Source organism: Acanthopagrus latus, chromosome 15 (genome assembly GCF_904848185.1).
Source record: "Acanthopagrus latus isolate v.2019 chromosome 15, fAcaLat1.1, whole genome shotgun sequence".
Classification (NCBI taxonomy): Eukaryota; Metazoa; Chordata; class Actinopteri; order Spariformes; family Sparidae; genus Acanthopagrus; species Acanthopagrus latus.
Window position 1 is genome coordinate 16,345,769 of NC_051053.1, and position 23,623 is coordinate 16,369,391.

The 23,623-nt window shown below is 40.6% G+C and overlaps 1 protein-coding gene across 12 annotated transcripts; it reads left to right on the forward strand.

The window, feature by feature from the left end:
- LOC119033200 (RING finger protein 122-like) lies at window positions 1–22,450 on the forward strand. Of its 12 annotated transcripts, none has more exons than XM_037122971.1 (11): window positions 1,603–5,670; window positions 5,760–5,894; window positions 6,029–6,288; window positions 7,221–7,308; window positions 11,076–11,855; window positions 16,238–16,394; window positions 17,722–17,764; window positions 17,876–17,917; window positions 18,977–19,059; window positions 19,664–19,814; window positions 21,660–22,450. In XM_037122971.1, the coding sequence occupies exons 5-10, from the start codon at window positions 11,831–11,833 to the stop codon at window positions 19,782–19,784; spliced, it is 471 nt and encodes a 156-aa protein (XP_036978866.1). In that variant the 5' UTR covers window positions 1,603–5,670; window positions 5,760–5,894; window positions 6,029–6,288; window positions 7,221–7,308; window positions 11,076–11,830; the 3' UTR covers window positions 19,785–19,814; window positions 21,660–22,450. The 12 variants fall into 12 exon arrangements, with proteins under 12 accessions (XP_036978869.1, XP_036978866.1, XP_036978861.1 ...); XM_037122966.1 differs by lacking the exon at window positions 21,660–22,450 and adding an exon at window positions 6,435–6,470 and having other exon boundaries at window positions 1,890–5,670; window positions 19,664–19,849; XM_037122969.1 differs by lacking the exon at window positions 21,660–22,450 and adding an exon at window positions 6,435–6,470 and having other exon boundaries at window positions 1,890–5,670; window positions 11,220–11,855; window positions 19,664–19,849.
- The last annotated feature ends 1,173 nt before the right edge of the window (window positions 22,451–23,623 follow it).

Sequence of the window (23,623 nt, forward strand, 5' to 3'; positions counted from 1 at the left end):
GAACATCTTGTCTAATCAGTTCAAATTCTGAATTTGAATTTCCAATTACAATATACATAGTGACCTGTTAATATAGATCTTTATCACACTGTGCTGTGTCCACTAGATGCTTTAAATATTTTGGTTTACCATTTGCATTTACTGTATGCTCACAGTTGTCCATGCGTGTGATTTTGGCTGTGATATTAGATTTAAAAACAAAACAGACCAAACAAACATGCAGGATAGTCTTCTGTTATTTTTTTAAAATCAATCTGCCGTACAAAAATGTGAGTGCTAAATGTTCAAACTATACATTATGAATGCAAATAAACATACATCTGCAAATTTATGAATGTGGACCCTCAGGAATAAACATTCACTCCAGAGAATGTTTGGCTCAGGTGTAGTCACTTGCAGTGAAGTCATAGTGATTAAAACAACATAATAAACTCATGTCATTCATAAAAACGGATCTTCATAAGGCATAAACTTCAACTCTATTTTCCCATGACCTCTGCTTCCTTTCAATTAAAGTAGGTTGTACTCTGTAAAGTTTACATCAGTATGATATAATTATAAATAAATAACCATAAAAATCTGTGTCATGTCATTCAGAGATATTTTGTTCAACGGGAGTCGGCAGCCTCCAGGCCCTCGCTGTCGACAGCACTGAGCTGTGAGTGCAGTGCTGGAATTTATTGTTACACATGTGTGAAGTTTGGAGGTAAGCAGCACTGTGTCAGGCGTGGGCTGGTTAAATCTTGTTCTGTCTGGTTAGGGCATGGTAGTGCATTTACATATATTATCATTGCACCACACTAGGGTGCTGACCTCCGTGAGGCAATCAGCTAAAAAAACATGTAATTTGTCACTCTGGCTCATACTGCTGTTGACCCAGTGCCTGAGTATTCAGTAAACGAGACTTCAGCGGTGAAAGGGGAATGAAAAGTGGTGCGCAACTGAATTTGTATTGCATATTAACACCACTTTGGCACACAGCAACATGTCAACATGTCAGCTATATATTAAGGTCTGTTTAAAAGCGTAGAGACATTTAATGTGCTTATACTTGGTGATAGTGCAGAATATAACTTCTGCGAAATAAGGCAAGAATTCTCAGCTGCCCTCTGATGAGCCTGCCACTCCAGTCCATGCTTTAGCCAGGACACTATATCAACAAATAACAGCGCCATCTTCTGCAACTGCAAGAGTATAAAAGCACTGCATTTGTCCTGTGATCATGGAGCTCCCTCTACTGGGGATTTTTATAGGAAACGAATGAACTTAAAGTGAGGCTGCACAATAGGAAGCAATATCCAGTATGTGAGAAGCTATGTGACAACACAGCATTATAATGCAGTGCTGTCGTGCTGCAGAGATGTCCTGGCCAACATAAGCGTCATGTCTTTTTTTTTTTTAGCATACCCTGCAGCTCTACTCTAAAGCAAAATTACTGCCATAATGTATTTTTGAGCATATAAAGTACACAAACTCACAAACAAAATATGGCTATGGATTCCCCTCTACTGCTGAGCTTCATTCATCATTTCTATATATGACTTACTTACATATGCTCTTCTTTTCTCAGTCTGTCTCTTCATTTCTCTCCCACTCTCTCCCTTCTAAAAAAAAATAATTTGCTAGGCACTCACAGAACGTGTTAATTCATGCCCCTTTAAACTTGTGACACTTGTATCAGGTTTAAATGAGTCATCGAGGCACTTACTGCCAAAGGCTTCTCCTTTTTTTTTTTTGGGCTTAGATAAGATAAGATGTTGTGTTTTTGTTGAGTGCTGCACTGTGGCGACCAGCATCACAGTTACAAATTAGGAAAAAATTACAAAGAACCGTGGGGAAAACCATGGGGAATCAAAAAGCTGAACTACCAGTATATGACCAGGCTGGCTGAGAGGGTCTGCATGACTACATCTCACACATTTTCATAGGAGTTCCAGCCACTCCCTCCTTGTCGTAGGTATAGATATTCCAAGGTCAAAACCAGCACAGCAAAAAAAAATTTTATTCTTAACTAACTCAGATGCGTAAGCCATGGGAGTCTCGGGAGATACATGAACCAGGGAATGTGAAATACAAGTATACATAGAGGATGTGTAGTATACTACCAATTCTTTTTTTTGACATACATGATTTTTTTTGTCTGTCTGATATGCTTTTAATGTGTCTATATGTTCTGTGCTGTACCGTTGTTTTGCCTCCAAAAGGATATTGAAGTCTTTCTACACTCACAAAGGGGCACTGGGTTTCTGGGTGAGTTTGTCCAATCCAAAATTTAACCTTTCACCAAACAGAAGCTAAGAGTAGTTTAAATCGGTGTGCGGACAGAGAACCTTGCAGGAACCGGCTTTTAATTCAGAATGGAACTCTACATAGCGTTCTGTATTACCAGTTTAACAAGCTGTAACGTGCTGTACAACATGTTCTGTTCTCCCTTTTCACCCTCTGTGAGCTCATTAGCCAGCTTGTCTTTTAGTGCACCAAGTGTAGATGTCGCTTCAAAACACAATCTTAACACGTTCTTTCTTCATTTCTTCATTCTTTTTCACCCTTAACCGCGTTTTTAGATGATCCTTGAAACTCCTCAGGGGTTAAAATTTACTTTGACCTCTCTTCCTGATCTTGAGATAATACCCTTAACAACTTGACCTATTAAAAGAGAAAGTAAATTCACTATCATATTCCTACAGACAGGTTACAGACAATTAATTGAACCAGGCAAGTCTAATTTATCTGTTACACTCAAAGCTTTCATTGGGAACAAAATAATAACAATCACGACATGTTGCTGAATCCTCCACATAGGAATACGTTCCTGTAAACCACAGAGCTCTTCCAACAATATTTGTTTTTTAAATGTAACATTTAAAAAGCCAGTCCAACTCTGTCTTTACTGATTTGAATACTTTAATTCTTGTCTTTGACTTGTCATCTTTCTCAGTTCACCTGATGGCATCTGTCTTTTTCACATCAGACATGTTGACTTGTTGCAGAGGGAAAAGCACAGGTGTTACTAATAACTAAATACTGGCTTTGTACCCTGAAATGAAAGCAGCTGAATTAAATTAAGCCATCATTTAATTTTATTTTAGTTTTGCCTGTGCCTTTCTTCCATGTCGGAACAGCTCCTGTGTAAAAGTGTTTAATGTAAAACGATTCATTTTCATTAGTTGTGCAACGCTTGTGGTACTCACACACACCAGCAGGCGGTTCTCCTGTATGTCGCCTATAAATGACCTATTCACTGTCTGTAGATTTAAACCCACTGACACGATTTTAACTCACTTGTATACGCCAATCTTACGTTACACTTAATTGTGATTTTTAATCAGTGACAGTTGATAGTTTTACCTGATGAAGAGTCTTCCAGGATAAAGATAAAGAAAAATGTCATTTGGCACCTGTTGCAGGCCAGTCATACACAGCCACTTGCCTGCTGTTTTGGCACATTGTGTGTGTAACCTGTGGCCTCCAAGTTCCCATCAAGCACACTGCAGACAGATTAATATGAATAGACGCTTCTTTATAATCCCACATACCGTGAAACCAAATTGTACTCCTTTTTTGCGAGAAAAGGTTTATATGCTTTGATGTTTATGACATGTTTATGTTTACGACATGTTTACGACATTCTACAAAGTCCACAGGAGGAGTCATACACAAGATGATTTCCATGGTTTTCTATTATCAATTGAAAGGTCACCAAATGTCCCCTACACCTTGCTGACATTTTGCAACTTTAACTGAATTTGAACTACACAGGTTATTTGTCCACTAGATGACACTGGCAGATCACAAAATGACATTTGCATCGATGAGCTTGCAGCTGCTATTATACTGGGATTGAACGGTAGGGAACAGCTTCAGTGGAATTCACCTGAACCTGTTAAAATTAACACTTTGGAAAATATAAAGTCATCTATTTTGTAGGCCTCTCTGCATGTGAAAGCTGTGGCCATCACATGATGCAATCACCTATAGCTCGATATCTGCAAAGCCAATGAGAGCAGAACCCAAAAACACGAACCTTGGAGAAAACTGTATCCCTGTTTTGAGAAACCTGGATGTGCCACCTTAACAGGATCTCAGTCAGCTGCTTTATTCTGGGGAATCATTGTCTATTTTAATATCCAGCTTGTAAATAAAGTAAGTAAAAGATGAATAACACTTTTATTTTGTAGTCAATCCGCCTACAGATTAAGTTTCTGCTCAGTTTCCATCTGATTCTTCCATTCAACGTCACTTGCTCATTCTTCACATACATTAACATTTCCCAAGTGCCACGTTAAGAGGGGAAGCATTTTTCATCATCATCATCATCAGTTTTTATGATGCATTATTATCAATGCAGTTTATATGGTGTTGATGCCGTTTTTTCTAAGCCTTGTCCCTTCCCCCCATGTTGTTAAACTCAACTCCTTACACTCTTTTTCACCATCATCATCACTACGTCTAACTACTGTCTGTGTCCGGGTGAGTTTGTCTTGAGACAGTTTTCTTGTTAAGGCCTTCCTGCCAGCTCTAAGCAGAATTTTCACAGAGTTATTATCATCCTTCAGCACCACTTTTAGTTGGGGGCCTTAAGCACATTTTTGCACAAATTCATCTAAAAGCGCTAAATTTGGCACAGATGTAGCTCAGGTCATACTGAAATGATTTAGCTAGGGCGCCAGAGCAAGTGACCACCACATCCAATATGGCCGCTGCCTGAAAAAAGGTTCCAGCTATAACTTTTGAACCACATGACTAACAAATACAAACTTGATATCTTTTTCAGCTTGATTTATCATGGGAGACACATAGAAATGTTAATATTTATGACCTGGTGCATCTGGACCCCTTAATCCTCCAATTTCAATATGGCCGCTGTCCAAAAAAAAAGTTTTGACTGTAGTATGGGCCCTACATCTCATTGTTCGCGCGACATAAGTCGTTATCATGAGATAACAGTGCATAGAAAGAGGAAAAATCCATGGCCGTTCTCGGCTTCCATAGATAAGAAATAAAAGTGTTGAAAAACATTTTTACACAGTTTAAAGTGACTGAAAGAGACTTAAAAACAATGTTTTACTGAAAAATATACTTGAGCATGGAAGCTGAGAACTGCCATGGATTTTTCTTCTTTTTTATGCAAACCAGAACCTCATTTACTCTCAGTGATGGAACATTTAGGATCAATAACCTGAGCAGGACTGATGGGGATGAATATATTCTGAAAAGCTTTGATTTTGAGAATACAAACTTAAGCCTGTAACTCTAAAGTTGAACATCCGAGGTAAATAACTTTCTTTGCCTATCAAGGGATTAATTAACATTGACCAATATACATGACTAATTTTATCGCTAAACTATATATTTATTCCTTATATATTTGTATCGACAGAGTGAGCAAGATCATGTTAATGTCTAAATTGATGTGAGTGTGTTTCCTTCAGCTCCTATGTCCTCTGTCCTGCTGATCTCTGAGTGTCTGTCCCAGGGAGAGATGAGGGTGTCCTGCTCCTCTGAGGGAGGGGACAGTCCTCAGTACAGCTGGACTCTAGATGGACACACACTGACAGACGCTCAGCTCCTCTCTGGAAATAGACAGTAACAACATCACTCTGAGAGAAGACGTCTCAGGACAACTGGTCTGCTCAGTCAGCAACCATGTCCGTCGGATGTCTACCTGTGGTGAGTGAGAAGATGAGCGGAAAACAGTTTGATGATTATAATGCTGAAGCTTAGCTTACATCACTTGTCTTTCTATTTCTTTTCTGTAGGATTCAGATTCACTGACTGCAGCTTATCCAATGGGATGCACTTATCACAGAGAGTGCTTGTAACCAGCCAAACCCAGCGTACTGATCCAACAGCAACCCCGACCACAATCACAGTAACAGAGGTGTCCTCTGTGGGTAAGAAGAGTAACATCATGATGTCCATCAAACCCTCCACTCCTTAATCAAACTGTTGCTTCCTCCAGCAGAGATGACCCATGGTGCTTAAGTCAAAATCCACTCTTGATTTCTGTGTCTCTTTATCTGAACAGATCAGTCACTGATCATACTTTGTCTGCGAACAGCTGTGGTGATTCTTATATAAGTTGGGATCGCCATCTATTTTGTTTGGAAGAAGAAGAAATGCGAGAAAGCTGAAGGCTCTGCCGTCCCTGAGGAGATGGACTATGAGAACTCTGTTGTGATGGTTGAAATGAGAAGTTCTGCATCTGAACTTTAACTTTCTGAACCAACACCTCAGTGTCGCCTCTCACTCTGGTCCGAACTGCTCTTCTTTGAGGACACGAATATGGTAAGTCATCTGTTCTGCACGAATCTGCTTTATGTGTACAGTTAGCTGCTCAGTACAGGTGTGTTCATGTTTGTTTATGAGGTGTACAGATCAGTTATTTTGTACAGATCTCAGGTAATAAGCCCAGGTAATTTTCCTTCATACAGAGAGCTCCACATACCTTCATGCCTTGGCTAATCCCAGTAAGTTCTTCATATGCGTGGGTTAAAAGGGAGCCAGCCTCCCTCTCATGTTGGTGAGATTTGTTTTTACATCAAATGTTTCTGAAATAACTCTCAACAGGAAGCTGAAGACATCCCATTTAACTGTTAAATGTTGACATAAATTCGGCTCTAACATAATCCTCCCATTACATTCAATTAACACTGCTATGGACGTTATGTTTTGCTTGGTGCACCAAACTCCATTGTGATTTTGGCCGTTTTTTCTCTGCCCTGTTTATAACATGAATAGCGCACAGTTAATTAAATGTAGGTCACGTTCTCAAAAGAAGTCATTAGTTTTGGTAAAATCGGCATGAAATGTGGTAAGCTAACGTTTGCTGGTCAGTTGAAGTGAGTGGTTATGTTATGCTAGCTAGCTAGCTAGCTGACTAGCAACTTTACAACTTTAAAGTTGTTGGAGATGCAGTGCAAGGTTTGGTAAACATGTTAGCATCGTCTTAGCTGCCTTTATTAAGGGGTAAGGACACGCGAACCGGGTACTAACACTAGAAGGCTCTTACAAAGACGCCTGGGTCATTTAATCGTCGTGTTTTTACAGACAGGTTTGCATGTTAGCATATATATGTATATGTGTGTGTGTATATATATATATGTATATATATATATATATATATATATATATATATATATATATATATATATATATATATATATACACACACGCATGTAGTCCTCATGTTATACTAAATGACTTCTTCCTCTCTCTAGGTGAACAGTGGGACTTCAGCTTCAAGTGGAACAGCTGTGACCTGTATGGTGGTCAAACCTGTAGAGCAGAGACACCTGGTCCAACAAGGTCAGTGCAATGGAGGTGCAAAAATTAAAGGCAGAAAGTGTGAGATTTTTCAGTTGCTGTTCATTAATACTCTAGGATCGGTAAATGATTCTAGAGGACAGTCGAGTCTCACTCACAGGTCGTTGAATACCGACAGTTTTGGTTGGCAGAAGCCAGTACAGTGTCACTGGTGGAGCCTCTTTGACAGACACCACCCACCCAAACCCTGTTCAGACCAACTACACCCCGTCATGGCAAAGAACCCAAGGTGTCAAATTGGCCTCCTCATCCTCCAGATCTCAATCCAGTTGAGCATCCACGGGATGCGCCAGAACCAACTCCCATCCATGTTGGGGCCCCCATGGATCGTTTTTGGCTCAGACTGCATCCAGCGGAAGCTCAGTTGGATTGAGATCTGGGGAATCTGGAGGCCAAGTTGACACTTTGAGCTCTTCCCCACTGTCCTCAAGTCATTTCTGAGCAGTTTTTGCAGTGCTGCAGACGCGTTGTCCTGCAGGGGGCGCACTGCCATCAAGGAGTGCTGCTGCCATGAGGGGGTATTACTTGGTCTGCAGCTGTGTTTGGGTGACTGGTGTTTGTCAAAGGGACATCCTCATGAATGCTAGGACTCGTGGTTTCACAGCCTGCTTTTTTTGGACAGTAGCCATATTGGAATTGGAGGATTAAGGCATCCAGATATACTGGGTCATAAACATAAACATTCCTATGTGTTTCCCATGATCAGTTAAGATGAAAAATACATCAAAATTGTATTTGTAGCTCATGTGGTTCAAAAGTTAGTCGGAACCCATTTTGGGCAGCGGCCACATTGGATTTGGCCACCATCTTGGCCCTTAGTGTTGATGGCTCCGGCGCCCTAGCTAAATTATTTCAGTATGACCTGAGCTACATCTGTGCCAAATTTGGCGCTTTTAGATTAATTTGCACAAAATTACCTATTTATGTGCTTAAGGCCCCCAGCTATTTAGTTATAATGTCCTGGTATGAAATAAAACACTCCTCAAAGGTTTTGTGTCTTCACATCTCCCGATTCACTCCATCCCAAAATGGCTCTATTTTTAGGCAACTCCAGAAAAAATCTGTCTGTTTGGCCAAATTGCCTCCATCTTACCCAACGTGCACATGATTGGAAGTTTTAGTCTGATATTTCATTAGCAAGTTCAGAGATGCTGCTGCTCCAGTAGATTACGCCACAGAAAATGGCTGATGCCACCACAGAGTCACAGAAAGTTGTCAGGAGTGCCCCCTGCACTCCAAAGGACCTGAACTTCCTCAGCAGATGGAGTGTGCTCTGACCTTTCTTTTATGTTGCTGCAGTGTGATCACTTCAGTCCAGTTTATTGTTCAGTTGAACTCCCAGGTACTTGTAAGATGTCACCATCTCAATGTCTGTTGCCTGGATGTTCACCTGTGTGCGCGGTTGTCTGTGCCTGCGGAAATCCACCACCAGCTCTTTGGTCTTCCTGGCGTTGAGCTGGAGGTGGTCCTGCTGGCATCAGTCTACAAAGTCCAAAGTCTCTCTAAGTCTACGTCTAATTATTTACTAATCTTTGATTATTATTACTCACTTGTGTCGGTACTTGTGCACCAGTCTTTCAGTCATTATTGTATTCTTTTCTATTAATACGATAAATATGAATAGATATAAATATAAATTCTCCTCTTGCTGCTGGGCAGATCTGTGTTTTGCCTTGCTCAAAGACATGTCAACAATAGTTGCTCAAGCTGCAGAGAGTGTTATTCATTCATTCCCTCCACCTGCCCAGGTTTCCCCTGCCACACTGGGGCTTCAGATGGGCAATTGTCCTGTCACCAGCTCACTTTTCCGACCCTCGGGCTGCCAAGTCAAGGTCTATTTCCCAAATGCTCATAGAGATTTGCTGGTTGAATCGAAGTGTATTTAACAGGAGCACTGAGAGGGTGAGTTGAGGAGGAAAGAAGTCGCTCTGTAGTCTGGTGGTACGGCATCAGAAACTTCTATATGTTTTGCCAGCAGGGTGAGCACACTGTTACTGGCATGGGGGTTGTCTTCAAGTATCCTTTGGGCTCTGTGTTGACACGTCACTTCACTGATATCACTGCTCGGTATTGTATATACATAAATGAACAGACATTCAAGTATAACCACCAAGAGTGAAATCAAGTCAGTTTGATGCAGAGACAACCTTTCAGTCACAAGGTAGGAGCTGTTGTCACTTTTTGGCAGGTGAAATACAACCTTTTATAAGTTGTATTGGCTCTTTAAAGGTATTTCAACAGGTAAAAAGACTGGATTGATTATTATCTAGGGCACAGAGCAGGTCAAATAATGGACAGTCATAGGGATAATCACAGTAGAGATCAGTTCTTTATTTTATACATAAGCCATACGCAAATCATGTCAAAAACAGTCTAGTTTCCAAATGTAGGTTGAATCAAGGTATTAGACATACAAACACATAATATCACTGTAAACTATACTATTGCCTGCGATCATGTAAAAGTCATTCCCTGATTACGATATAAACTGCAAACACTTTGTCTACAATTGTGATTATTCAGTTACAAGAAACATTATAGACATACCTTTGCGCTTACCATGGACATAAAGGTATTTGTACGTGTAGTTATGACTGTTTGATCCAGATAAAAGCAGCTGTAGACGTATATAAACTGGGCGATACAGCTTCAACAGGTTGAGCGCACTCATGCGGTAGGAAATCTGTTTCTGGCACTTTTTGGCACCTCACCTGTAGCTCAGGTACTGTATCAGCACTTCTCAGCGCAGCACTACCCTCTTGTGGGAAATGCGCAAGACACACACTTCTGTCTGAACATACCATCGTGACAAAGCATTGAAAATATGGTAAAAAGCCTATTGACTACCTTTGTGTACACTAGAGTGTCCAAGGTATGTGTCATATCATAAATTATGTTAACAGTTATATTCTTTTAACATGGACAAACCTCTGATTAAATTATGATGACACTTAAATATTTATATATATTGACCCATTGCCAGTGCACCAGTGTGTTGCGGGCCCCTGTTGGCAATCCACCACACTTTACACTGACTATTGTGTATTCAGCACAAATATATTTTTAGTAAAAATGTGATATTAATGAAACATATTTACAATTAATTAATGACCACAAAATTACCAGCCAAATAGTGAACTTGGAACCTCTGGTCCCCCTGAGTGTCTTGTTTATGATCCAGCCTCGCTGGGAATGGATCAGGAATCTGAATCAGATGAGGTTATGATCTTTCTATAAACAAGGAGGAAGTTTGTCTAAACATGAGCTGGTATCAATTAAATACACACATAAATACACAATAGTGTGTAATCAATCAAACTACCGCACAACCATCATATCACAGCCTCTCTCTACATCTATTTCCACATCTGCTGGTCTGCCATCTGCTCTGCAGCTACTTCAATAATAGCTTGCAGCTGCAAAGGAAGGGGGGTAGAAGGAAAAACCCAGAGGGGTGAGAGGTAAAGGGAGGGTGGGCAGGAAGGCGGGGAGGTAGGAGAGGAAGGAGGAAGGAGGGGGCGGTGAAAGCAGAGCTGCGATGCAGACAGCGAATCACATGAGCAGGGATCTGTTTACAAACTGAGAGCTGTAGACGAGAAGTGGAGAAGAGAGAGACAAGGAAGGAGAGAGGAGGAGAGTGAATGTGAGAGGCAAACACAGGAGAAGGGAGGAGAGCCTGGATCTGAATTAACATTAGCTGCATTGTCTTCCTGTGTTATACTGTATACCTCCTTGTGTTCTTTGTTCAGAGCAGCAAAGCAGGGGAGGACATGAAACGCTGCTTTCCACAGAAACACTGAGGCTGCCTGCCTGCCTGCCTCACTGCCTGCCCTGCTGGCTGTGTGCTGCCGGGAAACCCATCCATGTCCTTCCCTTTGTCTCTCCTGCCACAGCAGGTTTTCACAGCCTGACAGGAGGAAGGCGACGTGGAGATCTAAAAGGAGAGGGCAGAGGAGGGAGACGGGAAAAGAAGAGGAGGAAGGGAAGGAGAGACTCGTGACAATGTTTTGAAGAGGAGACAAAACAAAAAAGGGAGGACTGCGCTTGGCCAGAGGTACATAACCAGAGTGTTGGATGGGATTTATCGGAGTATATTTCCCCATGCTGACAGTTATATTGGTGTCTGTTTGTCCACAAGGCACACAGGTTCACCTCCAGGACTGTTTTCTTTGTCCTTCATTGAGGATAACTCAGGAATGCTTTCATTTCTTTCCCTGATACACTTACAGATTTTGGGCATACTAACTCTCAGCTGAAGTAGATGTTGTATTGGGTCTTGTGTCTTCATGAGGAACTGGGGCTCGGTCTGCTAACCCCGAGACCACAAGGATTTTCTCACCTCGCATCTACTCTATCAACTATCAGGATCAACTCGTCTGTTACTAAAGAGTAGTGGACGTGGCGGTCAAAGCTCCCTCACCTGTGCAGACCAGACTTTGTTGTATTGGAGAGGTCACGACCCCAAAGATCTTCTGGGTCTGCCAGCCGAACACTCTCACATCTGATGCGTCCCATCCTGTGGTGTAAAGGTACAGTAGGCCAGTTGCAACATTATGTAGTAAGTAATGATGTGTTTACAAAGTGGATATTTATACATCACTAACTTGACCTGAACTAGTTCTATTTCATATACGCTCTGCCCTCAAACAGTCTCCACCAGTGCCGTACTGAAGCTGTCTGAGGGCCATGGGCGAAAAAAAACAAAACAAAATTAAATAGGGCACCAACTGCATGTGGTGGAGCACCAGCATGCTGAAATCAGGTCCATTTGAATTCACTACTGTAATAATAAACATACAGGCAAGTACATGCCAACTCATTTTAAGCAAGAAGGACATATTGCTTGGTGATGGCAGTGAAATGGCTAGCTAACCACTGGTGCTATTGTAAAATGAGAAGTTCCTGCATTACCACTGCCTCTTCGACGGCAGACGACACACTTGTGCTAGGCACCTAGGCTTGTGCCGTTCAGGCTGCAATGCTAGCTAACACTAGCTGGTCAGCTATAGCTGAGTATGAGTTGCTAGCGTTTGCTAAACAGCCTACCTCGCAAGCTAACGGTCTTGTGTCGCTATTTCCTAGTTGTCGTAGCGTACTTCTGTCTTACCCAACAGTGGTAACGGCAATATATGTTTGGACCACCATGCCTTACTTTTACTGCCCCAGGTTTTTGGGTCATCAGAACATAGTGGGATAGACGCAGCTCACGTCAGCTTCAGACTTTTCCTCTGGCTTGCCCACTTTAAAAAGTTACTGCACTACACTGAAGCGCAGGCTGTTTTTCAGTGCTAACACGTGGGCTTTGCACACCTGGCATAGGGTTTGCATCTTCTCACTGGGAGACAGTGTCAGATGCTTGCAGTCTTCCTCAGCCACAATCACCCCTACTGCCATGCCTCATTTCACCAGTAAAGCGCAACCTCAGCACTTTCATCTTGCCACGCTAACACACAGGCTGTTTGGGGGATGGGGTTGCTTCTGTTTCCCCTTCAGGCGTCCAGGTGAGGTGAATTTAGAGGTGTGGAGATCTGATGTCCTTCTCTGGCCTCTTATCCTGGGTTCACACAAGGCTTGATGGTGAAAAAACCCATCATGGCTGACGTGTGTACTCAAAGAGCTGCAGTTGCAGCCAAGTCACTATTTTGCAAGTAGAGGTTAATAAATATTTGCACAAAGTAACTGCCAGGTGTAACAGCTAGTAAGCTAACAGAACTAACTGTTCCATATAGTGATTGTTTAAGGATAAAAGGAGGGGCCTAACTTGGTCAAAATGCTATTTTTTTTTAAAAAATTTGAACTTTGAATATTTTTGATTTCATTGCACCAAAATAACAACAAAAAATGATCACACAGAATGTTAACTCAGAGTTAGCTTAATAGCTAAATGACATTGGCTGTGTTAGCTTAATTAGATATTTCCCACTCAGTGTTACTGCTAATGTTAAAGCTTCCTTACATATTTGATTGTTTTTACTGGCCTGTCTTTACTAGTACTAGTTGATTTTAAATGTAAAACTTATGAAGGACTTTCCACACAAACGTACTACTTGCGCATTCACACTTAGAAACCAAAGCTGTTATTTCTTTTTAACAGTGTTCAGATACAGTCCTGTCCAGACTGCATACATTTGCACAGTGGCCTACTGTTTAGCGCTCCACTATCAATGATTTACTAACATCGTGCTAAGATTACAGCTGCCTCCTCCTTCATCTAAACCTTCTCTCAACCCCCCCCCCCCCCCCCATAACCCCTCACAACTGTCCTGCTTTGACCCCTATTCTATTAAAGAATGACTCCTGAACCACGAGGTCACCGCCACAGTGTGCCAAGTTGTGGCCCTTGACCATAAGAAATATTTAACTACAGCTGTTTAAGGCTTGATGCATGATGTGGAATGAAAAGTGCTCGGTTCAGGCCCCTCAGGCTGAAATCACTTATTTCTCTAAGAGCACAAACTACAGCAAGTGACGAGTCTTCAGCCAAGAAGCAAGTGGAACACATTCCTGTGTGACGCAAGGATGGTTGTAAAAGTTCACATGAAAGGGCTTTGCAGCATTGGAGAGGTGCTTTTTGCTGTGGGATCTATGAACTTTGTTAATATGTGTAAGATTTCTCTCTTGATAAAACCACTGAATGTGTGTGATCCTAATTGCTATAGGTTTATGCCATCGTGATTTTATATTACATTAAATGACACTGATTTGGCAGGCACTTCGATGAAACCCTTTTGAGCAAACAACAAAAAGCAAGTTCAGTGGTACAGTTTAAAAATAACCGCAGCAAAAAATAGTCAGAAGTGGTTTTTTCTATGGAGCTCTCTCCTTTTCGTCCACTTCCTCACGTACTTCTTATTTAAACAGAATTAAAAATAATGCACCTCAACTTCTGTTATTGCACAATTCTATACATGACCTTATCTCACCTTTATCTCAGTGTTCAAAAAACTTCTGTTGCTCAAACCCTACAGTGTAAGCAGTATTACAGTGCAATTTCAAACACAAGTCTTTACAGTTGCAGTATGGAGTGGGTTACAAGTTATACTAAAACGTGCCCACATTTGCCTCCTACAGTTTTACCCCATATCCTTAGGAGGAGGATGGGAAAGTATGGAATTGTTAGATATCAGACATCAATGTATGGAATAGGTCTGATGTGAAAACATATGTGGACCATGAAAACACACTGGCAAGGACCCTTTAGCGGGCTATTATGCTACCATCGGACACAGATTACAGAAAATATCTGCATAATGGATGACCTATGCACCACAAAGACTGAAAGAGTTTATTGCAAGAGGAAGACTTGGGTACATGTACACGCAAATGTGTCCTATTGTCCATCTGGGGACCATTAATTGTGTACTTGTAGCTTAACAACCACCACCAGAGCTTTGAAAACTCTGAACAGAGTTCTACAATGCAACTTTAGACCGGCATTAATTGTTAAATTTGTGTTGGACACTGGCGCAGTTCAACTAGCTTTTAACACAACATTGTGTTTCAAGCAGGCATGAGCAACATTAGCATTAAAGCAACATTAGCATTAGCACGTTGTTCCATTCAGTTACATTGAGATGGCAATAAAGTGTTGAAGCTTGAATCTAGACACAAGTCCCAGGTCTTTTGTTCTCCAGCAGCTCCTGATAATTGGCTATTTAGCTGCTGAATGGTCCACTTTGTTTACCAGCTAGTACCTAATGTGTCTGCTGTTCGTTGCAGTGGGTTTATCAGAGTTTTTTAGCTAAAAACAGCTTCCTGCTGTGGCTGGAAACAAGGTTGAGAAGAGTAGGAAAACTAAACTACTAAACCAAAACAGTGTGCTGATAAAGGCTAAAATGCTCTGCGGAGTTGAGTGGAACAGCGTAACTGGGTGATAAGAATCTGTGGGTTGGATGCTAAGAGTGAAAACTGTCACATTACATTTAGTCATTTGATCCATTGTGTAATTCTAACTCACAAAATTATGCTGAAAGGCAAAAATAAACTGTCAAAGTTGTGGTCGACCCAGTTTTGAGCGTGCAAGGAGAGTGAGTTCTCAGGTTTGATGCTGCGTCTTTGTCTCGGGCACCCAAACAGCTCAATAATCAGACCATTCATGAATAAACTGAACAATGGAAGCTCACCCACACCACCTCGAACTTTTGCAAAACATTTATGCTTGGATCATTCTGAGCAATAAACAAAGTGGCTAAATCTGTGAATGCTTTCAAATGGGTTCAGTCTTTAAATGCCATGTCTGAAACACTCTTTATGCTCTTTGTGTGGAAAGTCATCCAATTTCTCTTTGTCATTCATGACTTTGTAAATACCACATGATGACCTCACATGTGAATTGACTAACTGTAGCTTTGTTTCCTGTTGGCATTTAAAATGACATTTTCATATATCTTCAAAATACATTTGAAAACATGAATGTGTATTTGCGTGATTACCAACAGCAGGCTATGTTCATGAGTGTCTTGTTCTTTGTGTCAGGACAGACTCAACTCAAAAACACTGTGTTTAGATGCATATACCGGCCAATACCAACCATTCATGAAAACATTAATATGTTAATATGATGGATATGATGCGGTCTGAAGGCCATTGTCAAAATTGTCAACACTTAACTCTGTGGGACATTTTGAATTGAATCTTAATCTGCTTCCACACAAGTATGCCTGAATATATGTACTGGTATAAATGCATATTAAGTGGATAGTTCAGATGCCTCTTTCTAAACACTCTTTCAGAGGTTTTTTCATAACTAGAAGAAGAAGACCATGAATGAGATGTTGCATTTTGTTAGTGGTGTACACTTACTCCCATGTGATTTATTCTTCCCAGGCAGCTTAAACACATTGATTTAGCTGTTTCTTTTGCTCCTGTATCCACTCCATGTCATCTTTCTTTATGTGTCTCCTCCTCTCAGGGTGTCTGTGTGACCTTGCATTGCAGAACGTCGACCCCCACTGCAAGATGACATCCGAAGAGCTCTTCCACCTGCCACTCAACGTCTATATCATCATCCTGGGCATCGGCCTCTTCATCCTCATGCTCAGCCTCATCTTCTGCTGCTACCTGTTTAGGTACAAAACTTAGTAAGAGTTCCTGTGCAGGATTCACACAGTTGTCAGATCGATCTGCTGGATCAGTATTGGCACGTTCCAGTTGCCAGTCGAAATTGTTGGCGCTGTGCGTTCCTGAAAACCATGTATACTTTAAATTTGTATTCATATCACGTTCAGATTACATGCATGTGAGCTGACTTTCATGTCATTAGGAGGAGTTCATGGTGGTGTTGCGGTCAGATGAGACCACATTTCTTGATAGCATTTAAAAATGTCAAAAACAGCGTGGATGTTCTTCACAAGATGTTGGGAGAATTTTTGTCTGTGTTTTTTTCGACATAACCAGTTAAGCCGAAACATGCTCCTTATCTTACCCAACCCTAAGAAATGTGACCAGACCAAGAACATTGTCCCAGCATAAAACTGACGTTAAAAGCGATAAGTTGTAACGTGAAGAAATGTCAAGTTTGAACGTGCTTTTGCAACTTATTGCTTCTCCAACAGTTAGAAATATTCTGTATTTTTCTGTCAGAGCATCCCTGAAGTTTTTTTCTAACTTTCTACCTTCAGTACAGTATGTACAACTTGTGATGGCTGACTGTGTGTATTAGCAGAGAGCATTATACTGAACTTCTATAAGTGATTCAGAGACTTGGTTTCAATATTTTTCATGAACTACATTCAGTTGGTTTGGGTAATCGGTTGAGGCAAAGGTCTCTCATTGTATCACAAAGAAACACTTCACTGGATTATCTGTTCACAAAGGTAAAAAAGATGCTTAGGGCTAAAACAGACAGGTTTGGAGTAGGTCAGTGTTCTTCCAGGATTTCTGGAAAAACCTGTTCAGATCTATCTAGGCTAAGAAGCGTGATGCTTTGTTAACTTTTTGGCTGCCAGAAAAATAGTTTTGAAAACAGAATTTGGGAATATTTGAAGCCGTTACTTTTATATAGTGAAGGCAAAGACATGTAGGCTGCTTGGAAGCCCCCAGATTTGCCTGGAACATCTGTAAAATTAATCATTTCTGAGAAGGTTTGAAAAAGGTGTGTATCTCAATTTTGAATACACATTTTATTCTACCTCACTGAGCACAACATCAGGAGGCTCATAGGAGGGCATGTCCTTGAAAGTCTTATAGATCTACTTACGGTGAGCGTAGATGCACAGGCTGTTACTTGAATCTGACATTGTGTGAATTCCAGGACTGCTTGAAGCAACATCTCAGCTGATTCATGCAGCATGTCAAGACATGTCCTGAGCAAGACAGATATGGAGCCACCAAGCACACATTAGAATTTCTCCGACTATAAATCACGTTGTAATATTCGTTTCATGTCCTTCTCAGGCTCAGGCGACAGGGCGCGAGAGAGCAGTATGGCTACAACGAGGTAGTATGTTCAGACTATATCCTGTTTGAGTGTCAGGTTGTAATTCAGCCTAATTAATTGCTCGTCTGGTGAACTACATGCATTGTTTCACAAATCTGTTCTCATCAACAGGTTGTTTTGAAAGGCGCGGGGAAGAAACTGAGCCTGCTTGGTGTAAGTTGATTACGGGGGGGATGGGAGGCGCACTGTTGTAAAACAGTTTGAAGGACTGATGCTAATTGGAAATTTCAAGTGTTCAAAGTCGTCTTTATGCAACAAAGTTACCCCTGTAACAAACAATGTTAACCATTACTGTTTGCAAAGTCATCCAATTACAGCTTAAAATGTAATACATGCACATGATGCTGATTGCATGTTGCACGTGCAATCAACGTCTGAGTCACTCCGGTCACTGAAGTTCAGAGGATAACCACACAGCTACACAAAAATCTAGTTCCATAAGCCTTCCTCAAGCTTGGATGGAATGTGATCTGGAAGACAGAATAATTTTAGGTTACTGTATTAACTTTTGGTTTATTTCTAAAAGTGGTTCTATTTAGCCTGGTTAAGAGAGAGAATGAAAAAACTTAGTGCAGTTAACTAATGAAGACAAAATCATGTATTACAGTCATGAACTATTCTCACTTTTTGGCTTTTTGCCCATTTGTTAATCTATTTCTATTTAATACTTTATACTTTTAAGGCCAGCTTGAGAATGAGTCTTAGAGCAGTACAGAGCTGTAGGCTTACATTCCCAGTGAGTTACAAGATTGTGGAAAAAGAATTGCCGATATTATAAATTTTGTTGAAATTACTTTTACCCTTTATCATGGGAGGTTTTGCTAAGCTAGACACAGCAGCAACCAGCAGCTACCCTCGAGTAGCGTTATTTTAGATCCCACTACTGTTCCCGCTCAGTTGGCCTTGTTTAGGCATGAAGAGTGATGTTGGTTAGGATGAAGGTAATAATATCTGGGTAAGATCATTAGAATTGAGTAGAGCGAAGAAAACAAGTTGACTACGAGCTAAACAGAGGCAGAAAGTTGTATTAGTGATGATGTTAGTAGAGAATTACAGGTTAGCAGCTGCTGACTGGATGTATGATGTTTTTGCTATATAATGGCTGAATTGAGGGACTGTGTCAGGATATACTTTATTAACTGAAAATAGTGAAGGTGACAGGAGCGTTGGTCATGAACTGAGTCTACAACTTGTCATTTCCCCCCTTTTCAGCAAACATGTGCTGTGTGTTTAGAAGAGTTTCGCAGCCGGGATGAGCTAGGAGTGTGCCCGTGTTCCCATGCTTTTCACAAGAAGTAAGTCATACAACTTTAATTGGTAATCAGCAAACTTTCTTGCATCATTATAGTCTGTACTTGTTAATGAAGAATCTCTGAAATGGATTATTTTGTCTAACTGTTTACAATCAGGTCAGTAAATTGGCTCATACATCATGTTTAAGACTGACGATGCAAACAGTCTTGGAGAAAGTCATGTCTCATAAATTCCACCTCATGATGGATTTCTGTCATGGACTTTAACAGTAGGGTTGGCAATAAACGTCAGAAAAAGATGTTGAGCAACTTTTTCAGGGAGTCCTGCAGAAGTTGACAAGCAAATTCCTGACAACATAGGTCCTTGCACGTTTCAACACGAGCATGAGTTATGCACCTGAGACCTAGTTTTCTACCTGTATCACCACCAGTACCTGTTCCTGTGTGAGCTGGGCAAATATCCTGCATGTATGTCAGCTAAGACCTGTTTCACAACCGTTCAGTAAACCCCCAGACCTTCTATTTGTTGTTTTGCTTCCTTAAGTTTATACTTCCTCGTCCCCACCTGTCTAACTTGGGGTACTTTGTCTTCCTTTTGAAATTACAAAATGAGCTAACAATTCTTTCCTTTCTCTCCTTCTCTCAGGTGTTTGCTCAAATGGTTAGAGATCCGCAGCGTCTGCCCGATGTGCAACAAGCCTATTTGTCGCCTCCAGTCTGACCCCCCACAAGCACCCGAGCGACCACATAGTCTCCTGGAGGTCTGAGAGGGGAATATGTCCAGCAGCACTGTCAAGGCGACACCTGTCACTAAAGAGCATCCTGTTTCACTGTCCGACGGATTGTAGTTTTAGTAATGCAACATTTTATGAGGCAGTGTTACTCATATAATTGTCTGGGTTCAAGTGCACAGCCAAAGAATCTACCTGGAGAATTATATGGGGGGAACTTACTGTATAACTCTGAGACAGAGGTGGCATAGCATTCATGATCGCAGATTTAGCCAAACTATGAGGCCCAAATCCTGCAATTGTCGGATCCTTAAGCTAACGCACAAGTGCCTTAAAGCTGCAGATCCTCTAAAGGCCACTAAAAAGCAGTTTCAAAGTTGGGTCTCAACGAGCTAATTCTACTTTATCTGTGTATTTTGGTGACGACTGTGCTTTTGATTGGATAAAGTCTTAAAGAGAGCTACGTTTGCCAGACTGGCAGGCTCGGCTGGCTTTTAATTAATTTAAAGAGGTCATATTATGCTTATTTTCAGGTTCATATTTTTATTTTGGGGTCCTAGTGGAATAAGTTTATATACTTTAATCTTCAAAAACACATTATTTTTTCCCATACGGTGCACTGCTGCAGCATCCGTTTTCACGCTGTATCTTGAGTGCTCCGTCTTTAGCTACGGAGTGAGACATCTTGCTCGTTATAATTGATCCGAAACAACACCACTACAGCTGGTTAGCATGGCTGCGGTACGGCCTTGTATATTTTATCATATATATTTTATATATGAGTGTGTGTAAATGAATATATTTATATCACACATGTTGCATAGTGACACACATAAGTTATGGAACTAAAGGCTTAACTCCAAACCAGGCATTTCAGGCAGTGGAGGAGAAAATCCAAAAAAGCATAATAAGACCTCTTTAATGTTAAAGGAAACAAAGCAAAAAAATAAAAAGCAACTCTCATGATGGAATGAAAGATGTTGTGTCGTTGCCATATACATTTATTTTGGCTAAAAATACCACAATGCAATGTTTCACCTTTGCTGCACATATTGTCATTATGAGAAACAGCATCTGTCAGCAACAGTGCACAACATACAATCACAATTGATACTTTGACATTTTTTAAGATCAAAAATGTTTTTACTTGCCTATATCAATTCTGTTTAATAAATTCCTTTGGCTGCAGGAAAACAGTAGTTAACTTCACCCACTGAAATTTGAGTTCACTGAATGACTTGATTATCTTTTGGGGGGGAAACCAACCCAGTTAGCAGAATAAATGTTGGCCATGTACTTTTCTTTATGCTAATTTTATATTTTCATGTTTCAACAACGCTGTGCTTATGCTCAGGTTATGTTAAGGCACAAACACAAATTTGTTAGGGTTAGGAAAAGATCATGTTTTGGCCAAAAAATACCTGTTTTTTCACCCAGCTGCAACGCCACCATCAGCCTCTCCTCCCCCTGATGTGACAGTCAGCTCATAAACATCTTATCTGAATGTGATATGGGAACTATTCTAGAAATGTTGGTATGATACAAATCAAATTCGGAGATCCGAACATATCTAGGGTACAGGATGTTGCTGGGGACAATTAGACAGTCTATTACAGTTCTTTATATGACATCAATACAACAGCAACATCGTGGCATCATCACCAAAAAGATGTCTTTTGTATCATTGTAGTGTGGAGACTCTGCTGATCGGGAAATCATTTGAGAGGCAAATGGGGTCCAATAAGATACAAAAAGTTATATGTCTTCTATATCTTTGTCTCCCATTGTTGAGCATGTTAAGGATGATGGAGTGTCAATGCTGTAACCCAACTACAGAGTTTACTCTGCCTCCAAAGCAGCTCTGCTTCTGAGAAATGTTCGCACGGCAAACTTCAGTCTGCTTGTTTTCAGTTTGCTCCAAAATTGACATGCAGCACCACATGAATATGACGCGTCCGTCACCACAACTTAACAGCCTGGAGCTTGCAAAGAAGAACACTCAACCTTCAGACACCGGCTTTAAAGACGTCAGGCCCTTCTCTGGCTCATTTTTGCCCCAGATTTGATGGCAATTGCAGAGACTTTGACGAAAGCTGTGCAGTTGTGGAACAAAAGGGTTTTTAACAGAACAGGACACGTGAGCAGGCGTGTGTGCATTTTGGCTGTAATCTTCCACCGTTTCCCAATCAGTCAGATTCATCCATACTTGTGTTGCCAAGCAGATTGAAGGTAGCGAATCCCTAAGTGGTGAGACAGATGAGTCACTGGGGGGTTTGATAGAAAGGCCAACTACATCCTGTCATAACTGCGCCTTGTTCAGCTACAACTTACTCGACCACTTAAATAACACATATAGATGTATTTAAGTTATTCTTAGGGAACTGTTTTTGTATAATAAGTTTTCACTGAAGGTATTATGTAACAGTGATGCTAAAAAACAACCGTTCTTCAATGAAACATTAGCTCCCAGAGTCGAAGACCTGCTCTGTACTCTAGTGATATAAATAGACTCACTGGGCTAAAATGAAGAGCCTGTCTGAGCTGGTTTCTTGTCTGAGTGAGGTGCGCCATAAACCACCTTCTGTATGTATGTACCGTGTGATATACCATGAGTACTGTGTAAATTGTAAATGCTTTTACATTTTCTGACTTTAGAGAAAAAAAATATAACCAGTTTTTAATAAGGTCATTTGGATCCAAGTCTTTTATTTTCTAGTTTTGCAACATGTTTACACTTGACTACTTACAATACATGCAGAGGTTATACAATCGTGCTACTCAGTGATTGACTGTAACTTAGTTTTTATTCAAGTACTATACTTTTCTTGAGGATTTTCAGCTTTATGTTACTTAATATTTCCACTCCACTGCATTAGAAAGCAAATGTTGTGCTTTACTTCCATCGCAAGATTCATCAGATCATTCTAGTGGCTTGTATTTTAAAATCATTGCATTTTAAAATCAATATTAAAAAAAACCAAGACACTGACTCTAATAATAAGAAAAAATGCTTAATATTGGATCTGGTAATCGGCCAGGTGAATAATCGGTCACCATTCAACTTACCATTGAACTCAACACCATGATATCCCGACACTCACTTAACAAAAACCGCATGACTTTAAGCGTTGTTGAGCCTTAAAATCAGCTTTCAGTATTGAATACAATGCATGAAGTTGTCTCTTGTAAAAAAGTGGCACTATGTAGGACTGAGACAGAAATGATGATCAGAAGAATACCTAAATACCTAAACAAACTTAATAAACTAACTGACCTCAAACACAATTTCATACTATTTTACTTTCTAGCTTCAAACAGTGTTACAGAAAAAATATATTTCTGAATTTATATTGTTACCACATTAATATAGTACTTTTTTTTTAATTCTGGGTTTGAGTTTTTTTTTTATCCAGAACTACATAGTGCCCTTTTAAATAACAAAGTCACATCATCTTGTCCAAGACCAGTGATTCCTAAAAGTTTTTTTAAGGCTGGGGTTCTTCTCCCTTTGTGTAAATTCCCAGTAATCCCACAAAAGGACACCTGGCTACAGAGCTGTATTTAACACTCAGCTTAAACCAATAGTAAATTCCCAAACTATTCCACCTAATTCTCAATGGGGTTTCCCCCATTTACACAGGCAAAGGTGAAGAAAATAAAGTGCCCAGAATGTCTATATCTGTAAATTATTCTGACACAGCTGTGGAGTTCTTCCTGATGTCACCAGAGCAAGTAAATAAAAAGTGATCAAGCAGGTATAAGGATGCACATGACTGCAAAAACCTGCACCACACACAAACACAGACAACACACTGAGGGCAGATGCCTGGAAATCCCCTGCTCCGTCATTACATCAAGATATTTGCACAAGAGTC